This window comes from Lathyrus oleraceus, chromosome 7 (genome assembly GCF_024323335.1).
Source record: "Lathyrus oleraceus cultivar Zhongwan6 chromosome 7, CAAS_Psat_ZW6_1.0, whole genome shotgun sequence".
NCBI classification, from domain to species: domain Eukaryota; kingdom Viridiplantae; phylum Streptophyta; class Magnoliopsida; order Fabales; family Fabaceae; genus Lathyrus; species Lathyrus oleraceus.
Genome location: NC_066585.1, coordinates 174,627,014 through 174,645,853, shown reverse-complemented (window position 1 = coordinate 174,645,853; position 18,840 = coordinate 174,627,014). Strand labels below are relative to the sequence as shown.

Sequence of the window (18,840 nt, the reverse complement as noted above, 5' to 3'; positions counted from 1 at the left end):
GACTAGCCTAACCAGATAACAGAGGGAGACACAACACTAGGGAGACTACGACTCGAGCCTAGATGTTATCATGCAAATCATCTCTAAGTTAAGGTTTCTAGCTAAATGGCACAAGGGCCAACCTATCCTAAGCATGGCTCACACAGGAAGCAAGCCACACACACTTAACTTGCACAGGAAGCAAGCCAAGCAAAACCTAACTTGCACAGGAAGCAAGTATAAACTAATCCTAACTTGCACAGGAAGCAAGTCAAACAATCCTACAAGCACAGATAGCACACACTATACACAAACAAGTGGCTCAAACAAGGGTTAGGTTTTAGTCAAGGGGTCATATCAACCTCGACAAACAAACCTCTGGAACTGGGTGAGTGTGCTCTTAACCTTGCCATTGAGGGGCTAAGGTGAAGCAGATGAAAGGTAAGTGAAGGTAAGACTTCACAGCTCTTATCCCTGGCCTGGGAGAGCTCAAGACAAGAATGTGTGGGTTCAGAAAGTGGGAACCCTTCTACACATTAAAACTGACTCAACTGTACAGTTGTACAAGATCTTGGGTTTGTATCTGTAATGCATCAACACAGTGGTGTGAGCAAAGCAGATGACACACTGAATAGTGGGGGATAGATTGCATATCCCTACCTTCCACCAATTGCCTCTTCACTTAGGAGGACTTTGACTCTATGCAAGGACAAAAGTAAACAATCACAAACATTGCCTCTTAAGGAGGACTTCAGACAGTTTGCCCGGTCAAATAACAGACCGGGTCTCCAGACTACATGAAGAAGAAAGATTTATACCTCAAAGCAATTGCTAAAAAGCAAAGCAAGCAAAAAGCAACTAAAGGGTACCTGAGAAAAACCAAACAAATCAGTATGCAATTAAACAGTTAAAACCAAAAGTAATGGATAAGCAGTCAACCACAGAAGGTCAACTGTGCAAAGCAAGACTCAAACACATGAGTCAAACCATCTACAAAACAAAGGTTAGTTCATATGTAAACCAAAATCCAATCACATTTGTATGATCTCCATGGCAATGATGCTTAACCTGAAACAGGAACTCAATAGTAAGCACAAAAGACCACTAGGGCTAGCCTAGGGTCAAGGATGGAAGAAAAAGTCAAAGCAGCAGGTAAAAGTCAACCAAAGTCAAGGTCAAACAATTAGGAAGCAAACACAATTGGGCTCACATTCAAATCATGCACTATGATCATTTCATGAACATTTGAAGTCAAAGTAAGGCAAAGGAAACACACAAAAGTCAACAGAATGACTTGCATCAAAAGTCAACCCAAACATTTTCAGAAATCATCAAATAAATCACACTCAATCTTAACATCTAACATGGTAGGCATGTAAAATTTCATGGCATTTGGATGAGAGGAAGGCAGTCAATTAAAATCATGAAGTCAACACAATTTCAAGTAAGCACAAAGAAAGTCAACAAGCATGGGTCAACTTCAAAAAATCATATCAAATTGAAAACAGATGAGAAATGATGAGATTAACACCAATGCCAAGCTTGAGATGTCTAGTCATCACATATCAAATTTCATGTCCATCTAATAAAGTATGAGAATTTCACAAATGAAATGGGAACATGTGTCACACAAAGTCAACTATTGACTAGGCAGGGAAGAAAAATCTCAAACAAATGGAAAATAGCTCAATTAAATCCAAGAAAATTCACAAGTCAACTAGACATACAAGAGTAGGCTCATGCAAAAAATCAAGTCATTTTGAGGTCAAGAAGCATGGTAATGAAATTAGGGAAAATGCATGATCATGTTGTGACACCAAATGTACACTTCAACTTCAAAAAATCATAACTCTCAATCCACACATGATAAATGCACAAACTTTATATGGAAATGAAGGTCAAGGTGTCTAGTTTCACCACAAAAAATTTCAAGCTCATTGGATACAAAATGACAATTTCACAAAAGATTTGGCACAATGTATCATTTATGCATACATGTTGGGAAAATAATTATCATTAAAAATCCAGCCAATGAAAAATTAATTAAAATTCACCATAAAATAGAGGACACATTCATGAACATGAGGAAAAAATTTCATAATTTTGGGTGAAAATTGAAAGAGAAATGAATTGTGGAAGATGAGGAAATAATTGAAGCAATATGAACAAAATAGCATAGCAAAGTGGTCAACATAGTCAACAGCATGGCATAATGGTAATTCTGCAGTCACTTATTGAAGTGCTGCGTTTTGGCCTTGCAAAACGAAATGTTTTGATTGGCTCTCAGCCAATGAAACAGTGCACAGCCAAACAACCTAAATTTTCTGAGTTTCTAAAACCCTAGGGGTTTCTAACACAGCAAGGCTCATGTTTCAGCTTCAAGATCATCAACCAAGTTCATCATCATCATGTTATCATCATAACCAACAGCAAGCAAACAATGGCCATACAACATTAACCAATCCACAGAACAAACATGATCCAAGGGAGAATTCTGGAAATGTTTAGGGTTCTAGAACAACAGCATACAACCATCATCATCATGAACTCATTCAAAAATAAGCATCAAGCAAGCAGCATGGTAATCTCATCAGCATTCAACACAAACAAACAGAACATGAACCAAGGTGGATTTCTGGACATGTTCATAGAGTTTCAAACAAGCAGCATGGCATATTCAAGCAGTCAGCATTATGAACAAAACTAGACCAAGCATACAACAGCATAGCATAATTATGGACAAAGTAACTGGTTTAAACAAAAGCAGCATTCATCATCCACATGGATTCTCTAAGCATGTTCAGAAGGCTTCAAACAGCAGGGCATAACCAGTATGGCAGCTTATGTTCATCATTAACATCACAAAATTCGACCACCAAACAAAAGCAAAGCAAGTGGTAATGGTTCATGCAAATAACAGACAACAGCAGCCAACAGGAATCTTGGAAATGGCTAAGGTTTATGTGCTTGGCTGTAGCAGCAACAGGGTTCAATTAGCATGGCAGCTCATGTTGTCACCAACATCCAAACAAAATTCAATCAGCACACAATCAACATGGTATTGGTTTAGGTAATATCATCCAGCAACTAATAAACACAAGCATGGCAAATTTCTGGACAGTTCAAGGTTGCAGCTACAGGGTATCATCAATTTCATCATCATAAAAACAGTCATGAACAACCAAACATAACAGAAGCAACAATGATCCAGCATGGCCATGAAGTAACATCCTTATGCAACATCACTAACAACAGAACAAACATAACAATCAGCCATTCAAAAGGATTTTCATGGGCAGGGATAAGGTTTAACAGCAGCAAGCATTCATCATCACTATGCAACTTGGATTTTCAAAACACCCAGCATGACCAAACCAGCACATCAATAGAATCAATATGCAACATACAACATGAATGTGCTATCCATTTTCATTAAATCACCCTAGACAAGCCAAATCGAAGGAAAACAATCTTGTTCATGAAAATGAAATTCCAGATTTCTTCCAACATTGTTAACTAAATCAAATAATATAAGGCTTACAACAATCAGCAAGGCAAGGATTACAAAAAATATAGCATGGTTAAGAGAAAAAAGGGATTCGAGTTTTTTACTTGGTTGTGAAGAAAACCAAGATGCAGTGCTTGTTTTGATGTTGCAGCCTGAAACAGCCCTTCCTTATGCTTTGGAATGATGAGAACTTGAAGTAGGTAAGCTCAGCTATGTTTGGAAATCCTCAAAACTCGATTCACCATTGTTATGGCTTGAGGAAAACAGAAACAGAAAATACAATACAGCTGAGTTTTAATGAGGAGAAATACTTCCAAAGATGGTCCAGGTGATGATGCAGTGAAGGGAGGCTCGAGTCTTTGCAGGTTTTGATCAAAAAGAAACTATGCGCAACAAAGCAAGAATGAGAGAGTATGAGTTTTCTGCTGTTTTAAGGTTGTGGCTAGTTCATTTTGATGAGTGGATAGTGAAACATCACTGCAAAGCCTAGGTTCTGTGGTGTTTTGGACAGAAAATTGGGACAAGTGCCAAGGATGAGTCTTTTGAGAGTGATTTTGTTTGTGTTATGTTGGTTTGTGGCTGCCACCCTAGGGTTTTCACATGACAGGAGATGATGGAAAAATGTTGTCTCAGGCCAAGCCAGGTTTTTGTTCCTTTTGTGAGTTTTTGGACAGACCTTGATAAAATGCAAAGGATGAGGTCATTGAGAATGAGTGAGGGTGGTTGTGGTATCTCTGCTAGCAGGTTTTTTTAGTGACAGGACAGTGCAGTTTGGATGTTGAAAAAAACGATGCAAGGCTTAAGTCCTTTGATGTTTTAGACAGAATTTTTGGAAATGCAAAGAATGAATGAGTGAAGTCTTGTGAGAGTGTGAGGTTGGTTGTGTAGGTTGGCAAGGCAATGATTGCTCATGACAAAAAAAGGTGCTTCCTTCTTGTGACCAGCCAAGCCAAGGTCCTCTTTTGTGAGCTTTTGACAGTAGGGTTTGTTTTCTGCCCCATGCCAACTGAATGTAGTTTTCTTTTTAGGATGAGTGAGAGAGGTCCCCTGGTTTTTTGCTGCTATTACTGTCCCCACCAATATGCCCTGCTGTTACTGTCCTAAAAAGGACAGGAAAATACACCCTAAGATATGCTGTTGAGTCTTGCTTCAGTGGCAAGGTACTGTTCTTCCACTGTGGAGTTTGGAAGAAAATTTCTAAAATGCCAAAGCAAGGTTTGAGTGAAAGCATGGCCTATGGTCACTGTGTTTGGACAGAACAAAAAGAAATCAAAAGGCAAGGTAGGTTCCTTGAAATCAGCATGCCTCCTCCAATTGCCTTGGCCAAAGAAAAGGTTTTGTCCTACTGTCCTTGCTACTACTGTCATGACAGAAAAAATGGCCTCAATTCTGCTGCATAGTACATGGCATGGTATTGGTCATCTTTGATTTGCACAACAAGGTGTGGTCTTGGGCTGCTGCAGCAGGTTTTCTATTGTCCTATGTGTGTGTATGACAGAAAAATGCCAAGGGTTTTGGTTCATTTTTGCCTGGACAGAAAAATTGGAAATCAAAATAGCCAAGGTGAAGTGGATCTTTTGAGTGAGGGTTGTATGCAGTGTGGTTTGTTATGCTTGCTGACAGAAAATGGCAAAATGAGGGCAAGGTTGAAAATGAGGGAGTGAGTGAGTGATGAGTGAAGTTGGATGTTTCTTGTGGGATGAGCTTGAATGAATGAGGTTAGGTCATGTTGGTTTAGTGATGCTATTATGTTGGCTGCAATGTTATGTGATGGTTGGTTGCAGATGTTATGCCATGCCTTGCTGCTGGTTTCATGACAGGGTTTTGTGGGATGCAGGGTAAAGTTGGTTCTGCTGCTGGTTTGCTTTTGTGCTTGTGGACAAGTTCAATGCACTGCCAATAGCAGGGTGAGCTGGGGAGAGTGTGAAAGGTTTTTAGAGGAAAGTGAGGGCAAGTGAGGGCAAGGTCTATTATGTGTTGGCTGTTAGCAGGGTTGTGACAGGTCTTGTGGGATGCAGGGCAAAGGTTTTGGCTTAGGTGCTTTTGTTTATGGCAGAAGAAGCAAGGTGAGGGCAAGGAGGAATCATGATTTTTCTGCTGCCATGACTTGTTCTTTTGTTTGATGACAGCCAAATGCAAATGGCAAGCAATGTGTGTTTTTTAGAATGAGAGTGCACAATCAATTTGCCTTGGCCAAAATAATTTGTGAGGCTGCCCTTGGTTTTTCATGACAGGGATGTTTTTGACAGCAAAATTAAAATCCAATATGGCTTGTGTACCAATGCATTAGTGAAGAATGGCCAAGGGTCAAAATCTATTGATGAGTGAAAGAAATGGTCCCTGCTGTGTTGCTACTGCAGAAAAGGAAAATCCTCAAAGCTGTCATGGCCATGGTACAAGTATGGTTGTGGAAGCATGGTAAACACATGTACTTTTGCCCAATTTTAGCAACTAAGCATGGCCCTTTTACTATTGGAGTATGGCTGCACAATGAGGCTCACCATGACAGAAAGAATGATCAAGAATGCTGCATAATTGCTGTCCTTTTGAGGTACAAGGCAAGGCATGGTGGAAGCATAGACAAGTATGGTGCATTTGTACCTTTCTTACAAATCAAGCAACCAAGCAAGATTCACATGTTCTGCATAATTTGGCTTTGCAAACACACTTAAAATGATATTTATGAGCTGTTCCAATTGGCCAAATGTTGAAAAAATGCTTGAGTCAAAAAGTCAACTCTTGGTCAAACTTACATTTAAATGAAAAAGGTCAAAATTTGCCATTTTGATTGGTGAAGTTTTAGCTCATGAAATTTATATTTTTGGAAAGAGGGGATCAAATGTGACTTGTAGGAAAAAACCCCACCAAAATTGGCCAAACGGTTTGGGAGATATGGCCCTCTGAAGTTCAAGATTTTCTGAAATCGATTCGATCATAACTTGCCAACCACACATGGGAATTGAGAGTTCTAGGACTTTTTGGAAATGGGAGAACAAGATCTTCAACTTTCATGTTGGGCAAAAATTCATTTGAGGCTTGTATCAAAATGTAAGTTTGAGGATCAAGACTTTCCATTTATGGCAGGTTTCAGTTACAGGCCCAGTTTCCATTTTGGGAAATTCATGATCTGGCTTCAAATTCTTCCATGATGGTGTTTGGCATGATGTATGATGACTATTTGGACATGAATGAACTCTCACAAACCAATTCCAATCATCCAATCACTGATTAAATGGACAGTTGACCAACAGTTGACTTTTAGGGTTTCTGTCTGATTGTGCATTGACTGATGACTTCCAAACCCTAATTCCTTGAGGACTTGACTTCAAATGATGTCCCAAGTTGTATGAACTCTTGATTATTGACCATGGTGCCCAAATTCCACAAGAATGACCACCATCCACTGCTTTGACTGACAGTTGACTTTTTAGGGTTTTTGACTGTCTGTGTATGAACTGATGATCTCTGAGCCTTCAACCCTTAACCAAAATACTTCAAATAGACCTCCAAGCCATGTGAACTTGTTGGACAAACCTCAAGGCCTTGATTCAATGAGAAATTCCTTTGCTTGCTTGGTTGACTGATCAGGAGGTTAGTTTGACCTAATTCTTGATTGCTTGCTCTTGAGGCAACTGAGGACAATGCAAATGCTATGCAATGGACCATGATATGCTATGACCTAATATGAAAATGTATGTACAATGATAGGTGCAAATTTGAGGTGCTACACCATGTAATTAAACTATCATATCATCAAGCCTAGGTGTAATATTCCTATACTTGATGGTAATATTATTAATGTCAAGACAATCAATGCACCTGTGTCATGTGTCATCTTTCTTTGGCACTAAAATGACCGGCATGACACAAGGACTTAAACTCTTTTGAACCCAACCATTTCATAAAAAAAATTGGACTTGTTTTTTAAATTTATTTAGTTTGTTCCAAATTATTCCTATAAGTAAGCATGTTAGGAAAAGAATCACTAAGAATAAAACCAATGTGGTGCTCAATGCCTCTAAATGGAAATATAAAGTTTGTCTAGTCAACAAAGCTTTCATAACCACATGTTCTATAATAAACAATCTTCATACCTTATGCATAGAGTTATGGCTACTTGATTTTTTAGCATTCTTGATGGCTTTTCCTCTTTCTTACTTAACATCTTTCTCCATTTTTTTTCAATAATATTGAATCATTACAAATTTCATTGGGACTAAGAGGTAAAAGGGACACTTTATGATTTCTATGCACAAAAGTGAAAATGTAAGCTTTTATGAAATAAAAAACATTTATATCATATTGCCAAGGCCTTCTGAACAATATATTTCTAACCTCCATAGGCACAACATCAAACAAAATTTCATCATGATATTTTCCTATGATAAAATTAACCAAGACTTACTTATCAACCAAAATATCAACATTTCCATTCAGCCATTGAAGCTTATATGGTCGTGGCTGCCTAGTTTTTTTCAATCCAAGTTTGGTGACTAATGTAGTGTTAGCTACATTTGTGCGACAACCACCATTAATTATCAAAGAGCAGATATTTTCACTAACTAAGCATCTAGTATGGAAAACATTCTCTCTTTGATATTCATCATTATCCTTAACTTGTACTCCTAGGAGTATTCTAACCATGCTGATACCTCTTTCAATGGAAGTCGCTTCACATTCACTCTCATTGTCACTTGAGAATTATTGTGAAGAAGAATATGATGAAGAGGAAGCGATTACATATACATATTTGCCTTTTGCAATCATTGTTGTTTTTTATTTGGGCAATTTTATGCTATAAGACCTCTTCCCAAACATATGAAAATTTTAGTTGAAGAATGCGAATATGAATTAGGGGGTCTCTAAGTTTAGAAATCTTACCTTCCTTGGTCGAAGCCAATGTAGAGAAGCTCAATCCCTCTTGTCATTTTTCTTCCAAGTAATTAGTCTTTATTTGAGGAATATCTTTTATAAGCATTTTTCCTCTTCGATTGTTGTTCCATGGTGGATGACTTATGAACAAGCTCCTAATTATTCATAAAGTATTGTAACTCAAATACATTTTTAATATCATAGCTTTGGCCATCTAAGAACCTAGTTATAATAGTATATTTATCCTCTCAGATGTAGGAGAGAATTCTCAAAGTTTCGAAGTCCTTATAATAGTGCTCCACACTCTTGGAACCTTGCTTCAACCATTGGATTTTTTTGTAGTTCCCTTTTATAATGTGATGGTACACATCTCTTTCTCAAATTTGCTTTTAATTCATCTCAAGCATCAACTTGACAAATGCGACATCTCCTTATCTCCTTGGCATTTTAGGTCCTAACAAAGATGGTTTTTATACTTAGGTCTTGATCACAAATTAGATTTGTGTATTAGTGTTTCATGTGTAGATTGAGATTGAGCTTGAGCTTGAGCTTGATGAATGCATGCTAGTAATTGATGTTTTGTTTTCTTTAATGTATTATAGGAAATGTTATGTGTTTTGAGTAGCATGATGAACACGATTGTACTTAACGCATGTGATTTTTTTTTTAATTTATGGTAGGATTATAGGGAAAGTATGGCTAAGATTGCTAGAAAAGACTGAATTTGAGTGAGAATTGAGAGTTGTGAAGTGCTACTAAAATTAAAAAAAATGATTTATGGGAAAATTACGAGTGTAATAGAAATTACTACCCACCAGTAATTTGCTCTGCCTTATACATAATTTGTGTTTTAGGAAAATTACAGACGTAATTATAATTATGACCCACCCGTAATTTTCTATATTCCTACCACAATTAGGAAACGTGGGAGAAATTACGGGTGTAATAGGAATTACCATCCACCCGTAATTTTGTTTGTCATGTGTATGGATCCCTATTTTTCATGTGTTAAAACCTCTTTTATGTTAGCCTTTGATCCCTTATATCCTTAGGAAAATCTTAGACATAAATATTGTTATGTTTTGGTTTTGGGAACCTAATGGCCTGAATTGGATTGGTGAATGTTTATGGGTATGTTTGGATTTATGACTAGAACGGAGCGGGGGCAAAATGAAACATGATGGAATGGAGTGTAATGGAGAAGAACGGAACTGAGATTTTATTCCAGTGTTTGTGCATTTTTTATGATTTGACGGAACATAATAGAATAATTTAGTTCATTCCATTGCATACACCCCAAATTTGGTGGAATGAAAATTGAAGAATTTGATGGAATATGATGAAATGGATTATGTCATGTTCCATTCCACTCAATCCATTATTTTCAAATCCAAGCAATAGAATCTGATTAAATACCACTTCATTCTATCACATTCCACCAATCCAAATATACCCTACATGACCCCTAGTTAATGGAGGACCTTCGTAATAAGTTGAAGTATTGAGAAGAACTTGAGATTTGGTCTCTTATAATATTATGTTTAGTTAGAACCTATATCTAGAAGGCCCAATAAATTGGAAAATCTACTTTAGAGTGATAGTTACCCTTAATTGGCTTGAATTAAACTTGATACCTTAGTGTAATGGCACCTCATGGTGTGTTGATTCATGGAATTCTAACTGCATGGGATCTCCTAGAATAGTGATTAACATCATATAAATTGGTGTATGGTACATCATATAAATTGCTGGAAGAGACACTTGGATAATCGTAGTTGTCATGAGTCGTGTGAATGTACATGACTTATATAGTTACCATAACACCTTAACATGTATAGTGAATGTTAGTGTCATAACATAGAAATTGTCAAATGACATACTCGAATAAGCACAGGACATGAACTCATAGTCATTATGGATTAATCTTGATATGGGTGAGTCGTGTAAGTGATGCAGGACTTATACAGTGACCAGGACATTCTCTATAGGATCAGTATGCATAATTATCCTAATGGTTCCAAGTTTGGAATGTATAGCCATCAAAAGGAACATTTTAAGTATTAGTTGGCCCTCTACGATTAAGTTATTAGTTTATTGTTGGGGAATTGACTTTATTGGACCATTTCACCCTCATACACCAACAACTACATTCTAGTTTCAATAGACTATGTGTAAAATGGGTTGAAGCAATTGCATCACCCAAAGTTGATGTCAAAATTGTGGTGAAATTTCTCAAAAGTAACATTTTGCTTGTTTTGTAACACCTAGGGTGCTCATAAGTGATGGAGGATCTCATTTATGTAATAGCCAACTAACCATGGCTCTCAAACATAATGGAGTAAGACATAAGGTGTCATTCCCATATCACCCTAAAACAAATAGCCAACCAGAGGTATCAAATAGGGAAATTAAAAGAATTTTAGAAAAGAAAATATCCTCATCACGAAGAGATTGATCATCAAAACTAGACGAAGCTCAGTGGGACTATTGAACAACATTTAAATCACCTATACCTTTTCAAATGGTATATGAAAAAAAATGTCATCTCCTAGGCGTGTTGGAACATAAAGCTTACTAGGTGATCAAATTTCTAAATATTTACCAATCACGAGCAAGACAAAAAAGGAAACTGCAATTGGATAAGTTGGACGAAATGAGAAGCCAAGCATATGAATCCTCCAAACTATACAAAGAAAGGGTAAAGAAACATCATGATCAGTGCTTAAAAAGAAAATAATTTTTAAACCATGGGAATTAGTCTCAGGGTTAAATTCCAGGCTTAAACTATTTTCAGGAAAATTAAGGTTAAAATGGTATGGGCCATTCAAGATTAAAGAAGTTAATCCTTATGGAGCAGTGGCAGTGGAAGACCAAATGACCTAAGAGAAGTGCTTGTTAACAGTCAACTATTAAAATCGTACCTCAATGAGAATGACAATAACATCAATTTCATTCCTCTAAATGATCCGTAGAAAAGAAAATAGGTGTCGAGATAATGACGTTAAACAAATACTTATTGGGAGGAAACCTGATGTTTTAGCAATAGTTTACATTTATGATATTTATATGCAATTGTCACATGAACTTGGCCGAATTAAGGAATAATGCAAATATCCCGCTAGGCAAGCTCTGTTATTTGCTAATCAAGAATACTCTACATTTGTTACCTGTATCACTATGAAATTTTATTGCTTTTATTTTATTTTCTTGTTGAACTATTTCCTTTAATTTTATGTATTTATGTTACTAATAATTTCCATGTACATTGGACTTGGGTGTGTTGTTTATTTTGTATCGGGTATATGAGCACACCTAAGTTTCAACAACATTTAAGTATTTTTCTATTAGAATACCTTTTCCCCTAAATTATGATGTGTTTTTGGAACTAAAACTTGAACAAGTACAACATGTACAAGATCCGGATGTAGAAGGCTCATTTGTCAAGCTTTATGTGCGCTTGTTGCACTTTGCTAAAATTTTGGGCTAAACAAGAATACCGATAAAGTAATTTCCCTTCTGATGCTTAAGGACATGCAAATATTTTTTACAGGGGATGGACTACAAAGATGATAAAAGCTAAAGTTTGTACTTGTGAAATTTAAATTGTTTTCCTGATTAAGTACTTGTTCAATTTGATTTGTTTTAAAGAATTTCTTTAAAGAGGTTTGTCTGCAGACGTTTCAGTTGACGAGTCAAAAATTTAGGTTAATGATAAAGGTCAAGAACAAATGACATGATTTTTTTTTATTCTTTTAAACGATTCATTCATGAATAATTTTTTTGACTATTTGGGAATTATAGCATGACTATGAACTAGTTGCTTACAGAAAGTTTACTTTTAATTATGTTTAATGAAAATGTGTTAATGGAAGTCAAGAATCATAAGTCTACCAAAGTGAAATATGCGTAATCTCATGTTTTATATAAATAATGAGAGTGAACATGCATGTTAACTATGTAAATTTTGCATCTATCTTACTATTATCTAACATATTTGATGTCATGGATATCATCAAGGCATTATTTGATTTTGAGTAAAAAACTACTTTACCAAAAGACTTGTCTTGTGAGGGTGTGATCCTTTGACAACCCATTTGAGTCTAAAATGAATTGTTTTTGTTCTTTCAATGTTGCAACCCTTAGTCAATTTTAAAAGAAAAACAACATTCACCACCTTGTATTAAGGATATGAGGTCACTTAAAATTGCAAGGGTATTTAAAAAACAAAGTTGGGAAGAAAAGAAAATATTATGAAAAGAAAATAAAGTAGTAATGGTGAAAAGAAAAGAAAAGAATATGCTATTGAGAAAACAAAAAGGAAAAAGAAATCAAATGTCAAAGCATACATAAGAAAATCACCAAAAGAAAAATGGTTGTAAGAAGTGGAATCAAAATAAAGAGACTTTTTGGAAGAAAAAAATATAAAGATTTTGCTCTCTTATCTTTAGGTATTTTGAATCCAAAGAAAAACTAATATTTTTTGTAAGCTCAACCATGTTACAACCAAAAGAAAGACTTTTGAGTATGTTTTGACGAGGTAATTCAAAATTTTTAGAGAATTTAGGATTGTAATCAATTCAAATGATTTAATTGAAATCCTTTCAATTTTAAATTAATTTGTTTGGATATAGTAGTAAATTATTCATTCTCAAAATTTTTGGGTCATTTTTATAAATTTTAAAAGTTTTGGGTCTAATTTAAGTATGAAAAACAATGACCAATTTGCAACTTTTGAAATTTTTAAGAGACTAATTTGTAAAATTTTAAAATTATAAGGGACTTATTTACAAATATTTGAAAATTTTGAAAATGGATTTAAAATTTTCGTAAAATATGAGGACCATCTTGCAAAATTTGAAAAAATAAAAATAAACAATTTAACATTCACATTATATAAAGTCAATGAACAATTTTAAATTATTTACTTTTTGGTGTCATTTGAAATTCTTTAAATTTAACTTGAATAAAATACTTTATAAATTTACATTATTTTAATAATTCTCCATATTTTTTAATCCAAATAATGGGTTTTCGTCAAATTATTTTAGGTTTCATCAAAAAATACTTTCTCTCATTAGAATGCTTCATCTAAACACACTTCTAGTGATCCATGACTAATAATGTATCTCGTGATATCCCTTAGATAAAATAAAAAATATTTATATAGTTTGTGCATTGTCCAATAATGAATGAAACACTAACCATTGAGAGATACTCAATGAGATTTTGATTCTGACGAATAATTAATTGTTGATCTAAACATATTTTAAAATGTTACTTTGGTCAAACAAGTAGTTTATTTTCATACTATGGTTTGTGGATATTTATGATATTGATCATGAACTTCCATTAGAAAGAATTTCATGTCACAAAATAAATGCTTTAAAAAAATCTTGATCTAGTCATTCAACCTCTCATGAAACATGCATTTCAAAATTTCTCAACCATTTGAATGAATTTTGTTTGAGGACAAACAAAAAGATAAATTGGAGAAAGTTGGTGTAGTGCAAAAATTACGTAAAATACGTAGGTATTTATTAACTTATTTTACAAGTAATCAATAGAAACCCCATCCCCAAGTTTATCAATGAAAAAAAATACTTGTTTGGATTTTTTAACTGCATATTAACCAAAAATAGATAAAAATGATTGAAAACCCACCGAGAAACACACAAATACCTTATCAAGACACTTTTCCTACAAGAAAGACTCGCTAAGCCAAGATCACAACCACGCTTAGGGAGCATAAGAGGCCAAGAATACTTCATGGATAAATAGCTTCATGGTGAAGTAATCAGTCTTGCTAAGCGAAGATCATAGGTGGCCCTAGCGAGAAAAGGCAGTTCATGACTTCAAGACTAAGTTAGTTCATGGTGAATGAAGGGTTTGTGCGCTAGTTTATGGGTGGTGTGCCTATCGAGGCATGACGACTATGGTAAGTTGCAGGACATTTGGTATTTCTTAACAAGGAAGAAAATATGCATATTAGATGAAGATGGGTGGTGTGCCTAGCAAGCCTACCTTTTCCAAGCCTATAAATAAGGGTGTCGTTTAAAGGAAAGAATAAGAAGATGAGTATTTAAGTTTGAAGCACTGTTTGAGGAATTGTTGTAGAGGCTATTCAACCTCTTTCCTCTAGGATTCAATTGTAAAGCTATGATGAGTAAGCATATCTAATTCTCTTTTATTGGGGGTTAGGTGTAGTCATCATTATACTCATGTGTTAATTATGGTCATGGTATTTTACCACTACCAGACCTTGTACTTGGGAGGTTGCAGACCATAAGCTCAAATTCACGTTGACTACATAAGAATGAACCTTACTATAATACTCAGAGTCCACTACACTTATATAGGTTAGGCTCAACACATCAGAACAAGAAGAGGTGAAGGCAGAAAACCAATTACTATCCTATAGTAGGCCTAGAACCCGATTCCAACTAACCCATATGTCTAATATAGAGAAATAAGAGATAAAGTGATCTCCTAACCCAAATAGGAAAGACGACCACCTCGACGTGATAACATGTTAGAAGGAAAAAGAAACCAATTACAATATTCTTACATATATATGCCCATTATTGAAAATTTGTTATCCAACCATTTCCATAATGACCAATTGTATAAGCGACCTATAAATAAAAGGTTCAACAAAAACTCAAATAATTTTGTTCTCAATCTACAATAATCATAATATCCATATCATTCAAATATTATCCTGAATCCTTGTTCAAATACATTAATAGGAGGATCCTTAACAAATTCACCAAAACACTTGAGATTTTATCGAGATCATATACAAATATCATAATGCATTTTTTTGTCAAATTCAAATTATAAACGGACTTATAACTTTTCGTATTCTTAATATTTTGTTTGACGTAGAATCTATTTCAGTAATTATAAATGTCTTTCAAAATGGCAATTCAAACATTTTCAAATCTTTTAAAAAGAAAATCATTATATTAAATTTTTATTTTTTAAAATCTTATCAAAACATCTCATTTTTTAAAATTATTGATAAGATTTGAGAGTGTGTCATCTTAGGAAAAATAGAAAATTTAGACTTCTTTTGACAACAGGGAGGAATGACAATATTTTTAGTTCGGTAAATTAAAATATCCTCCACGATAACGGTAAAAACTAATCAAATATTTAAAAAATTAATTCCTCGCAATATATTTTTCCATAAATACTAATTCAAAATAGAATCCAACATCAAATAATTAATGTATTCGAATATCAACGACTTCTTTCAAATCATTACTATTTTAGATTTGTCAATAGTAGAATCAGAACACACATCTCAATTGTGTTTTTTTTCTTCTAATGATAACATGTGCCTCAAAGGCATAAATTAATGATATATTTATAAAAATATTCTTGAAATTGATGCATTTATAAATTAGCAAGACTTTTTTTTTTAATAAATAAATGATCTCAATTCTCAAGTGAATAGTCGAATTTAGTTTAGATTCATTCATTTATTATTTTTTTCATTTTCATTTTTCTTTTCCTTTTCCGGATAGCTTCAACCACGTCATCATCACCCTCTTAATCCCAATAATACCAATTCAGTACAATTACCAAACTATCCTCGCTCCACTCTCCAGTGTTTCATGATTGAGAGTCCTTCCTTCATCTTCCATTCATCGGCACCACCACCACCGCCACCTCCGCCGTCATTATGGAGGGTGGAAACAGACCTGAAGCTGAGCGATGGCTTTACACAGCCAACAAGCTTCTGAGCGCACGTGATCTGCACGGTGCACGTTCCTTTGCGATTCGTGCCCGAGAGTCCGACCCGACTTTCGATGCCTCCGAGCTTCTCCTGGCTGTGATTGACACTCTGCTAGCTGGAGAATCGCGGATCAACGATCACCACCGTGATTGGTATGGGATCCTTCAAATCCTCCGCTACACCACCAATATAGACCACATCGCTAACCAGTATCGCCGCCTCGCTCTCCTCCTTGACCCGAACCGGAACCCGTTTGCTTTCTCCGGTCATGCTTTCTCTCTCGTTCATGATGCTTGGTCTGTTCTATCCAATTCTGCTAAGAAGGCTATGTACGATAGCGACCTGCGGTTGCTCACTACACCACCTGTTCCACCGCAGCCGCAGCCGCAGCCTCAACCTCCTCCGCAACCGGTGCCGCAGTATCAGCAGTCTCCAACTCATAACACTACGCCGAAGAAAATTCCTAGACCGAGGGACGGTGTGAGTGCGGGTGCGGGTGCGACTGAGCCGATTCGGCAGACACCGAATCGGGACCCTTGCGAGCCAGCTGAGTCGACTCGGCAGACGCGGACGGCGAGTGCTGCTGAAACTGAAGGTAACATTAGCTTCTGGACTTTGTGTCCTTACTGTTACGTTTATTATGAGTATCCGAAGGGGTATGAAGAGTGTACCCTGCGGTGCCAGAGTTGTAAGAGAGGGTTTCATGCGGTGGTGATACGTTCGCCGCCGTTGAACGAGATAGATGCTTCGTTTTGCACTTGGGGATTTTTTCCGTTAGGGTTTTCTGGTGATTCTAAGGACGTGAGTGGAACTTCTTCCAATTGGAACCCGGTTTGTCCTCTGTTTCCTTCCTCCTTGAAAGGAGGATCGACGAATAGGAAAAAAAATTGGGTTTACTATGATGAAGCGGCAACTGCGGCCTTCATCGATATTTCTGATCCAAGTGATGATGATTCTGATGATGGGGATTGGAGGGGTGGTACTGGTAAGAAAAGAGGGTTGAAGAGTTCAAGTGTTACCAGGAAAAAGATTAGGAAAAATTCTGGTAATGCTAGTGGTAGAGAAACTGTGGAGAGACCTAGGAGGAGTGCTACTGGTGCTGCAGCAGGGAATGTGAGCGAGAAGAATGTTGGTGATGTTGGTGCTGTTGATGCTTCTGGTGTAAAGGCTGAAGCTAGTAAGAAAGCTGTGTCAGGTAGTTCCAATAAGAAGGGTGCTGTAAACTTGGGGAAGTTGGATTTGAATGTTGAGTGCAGTAACGACGCAGAGGAGCCTTCCCGTGGAGTCCGTGACCGTGAAGGGAATGCAACTGGCAATGCAGAGGATAATATTGAAGGGATTGGTTTTTTTGAAGGTCTCGATGAGTTTCTCAGTAGCTTACCCATTCTTAATGCAGTGGCAGATGATAAGGTTAAGGGTCATTAGCCATTTTGCAATTTAGATCTTTCTAATTTTATTTTTGTAGACTATAGTTCGTTTTACTTGTATGGTTGCAATTATCGCACAAATTGATGGTGAGCGAATTATTGCCATTGCTAGATTTTATAATAAGTTATGATGGTGAGTACGTTATAGTTTTTGAAGTAATTGAGGAGGATTACTTCATGTCATGTAGATTATGGTTGTATCATTGAGGAAGGATTTATAGATTGATGTTTTTACAAAAGTCAACCACTGTCTCACATTTGTAGGGCAAGAATAGTTTATTTTGGAGTTTTAATTGGTCATAAACTCCAGATTGTATGCATAACTAAACACACACATACTCTGTATGCGTAGCTAAACACACGCACACACATTCACATGTATTGTCTGATCTGATGGTGTTCTAACCATGTTTGGTAGTAATCATTTTCTGCATAAAACTTTCACTATTGCTTGCAAGGTATTTATTTTGGATATTTTGTTTGGTTCTGTCATTTTCTTAGGTGTTATGTGAATTCATTTTGTTATAAGTTTTGCTATGTTGTAAGTTGAGGTTACTTCCTGTATGATATTGTATCCTTACAAGTCTGTTTGATCAAGGCTTAAAAACCTCAGCCATTATTTTAGAATGCAATTCAAGGGTGTGGTGATATACGTCAGGTCTTTGGTGGTGTAAGTCAGCGATTCAGCATTTTCAAACTGCTTACAAGTTAACAATCTGGTATTTGATTGTGAGTTTAATATGACTTTTTGTATGTTGAGCGACTTATGTCGTGCTTCTGTATCATGCCTTTTCAAAGTGTAGGTACCCTCATCTGCTTGTGCTTCTGATTCGCCTTTTCAAAGTGTAGGTACCCTCATCTGCTTGTGCTTCTGAACTTTGATATGTCATTTTGTCAGGTGCTAATATGCAATTTATTTCAATTTTTTTTTCTTGATTGCAAGTGTAAATAAGGTTAGAATCAGTTCGAAGCACTATCAACATTACATAATGTGTCACCTATAATACTACCTTATCATGAACATGGATCATTGAAGGTGCTTAAAGAGTATTTGCAAGAATGACCTTTGTTCATAAGAGTGTTTTGTTGCTTTGCCGGCATTTCTCGGTAGTTGGATGTGGTGGATAATGGATATTATCCATGAATAGATGATTTTTCGCCTCTCCCTGTCTTTGCTAAATGGTACAGTGTCGACTCATATTTTTTTAACCAAAAGAGAAGGATTTGCAAAGTGCTCGATGCCTCAAGAAAGATAGATCCTTGTTACTTGTTGTGACATTTGAAAGAAGTGTAGTTTGTGTAAGCACCAATTG

At 36.0% G+C, this 18,840-nt stretch overlaps 1 protein-coding gene across 1 annotated transcript; it reads left to right on the top strand.

Moving 5' to 3' along the window:
- Positions 1–15,870: 15,870 nt before the first annotated feature.
- LOC127100709 (uncharacterized) lies at positions 15,871–17,771 on the top strand. The gene has a single exon (XM_051037968.1). The coding sequence runs from the start codon at positions 16,047–16,049 to the stop codon at positions 17,523–17,525; it is 1,479 nt and encodes a 492-aa protein (XP_050893925.1). The 5' UTR covers positions 15,871–16,046; the 3' UTR covers positions 17,526–17,771.
- Positions 17,772–18,840: the final 1,069 nt, after the last annotated feature.

What these genes read in the sequence shown, in the direction of transcription:
- LOC127100709 (XM_051037968.1), top strand. Translation starts at nt 16,047, where the DNA reads ATGGAGGGTGGAAACAGACCTGAAGCTGAGCGATGGCTTTACACAGCC.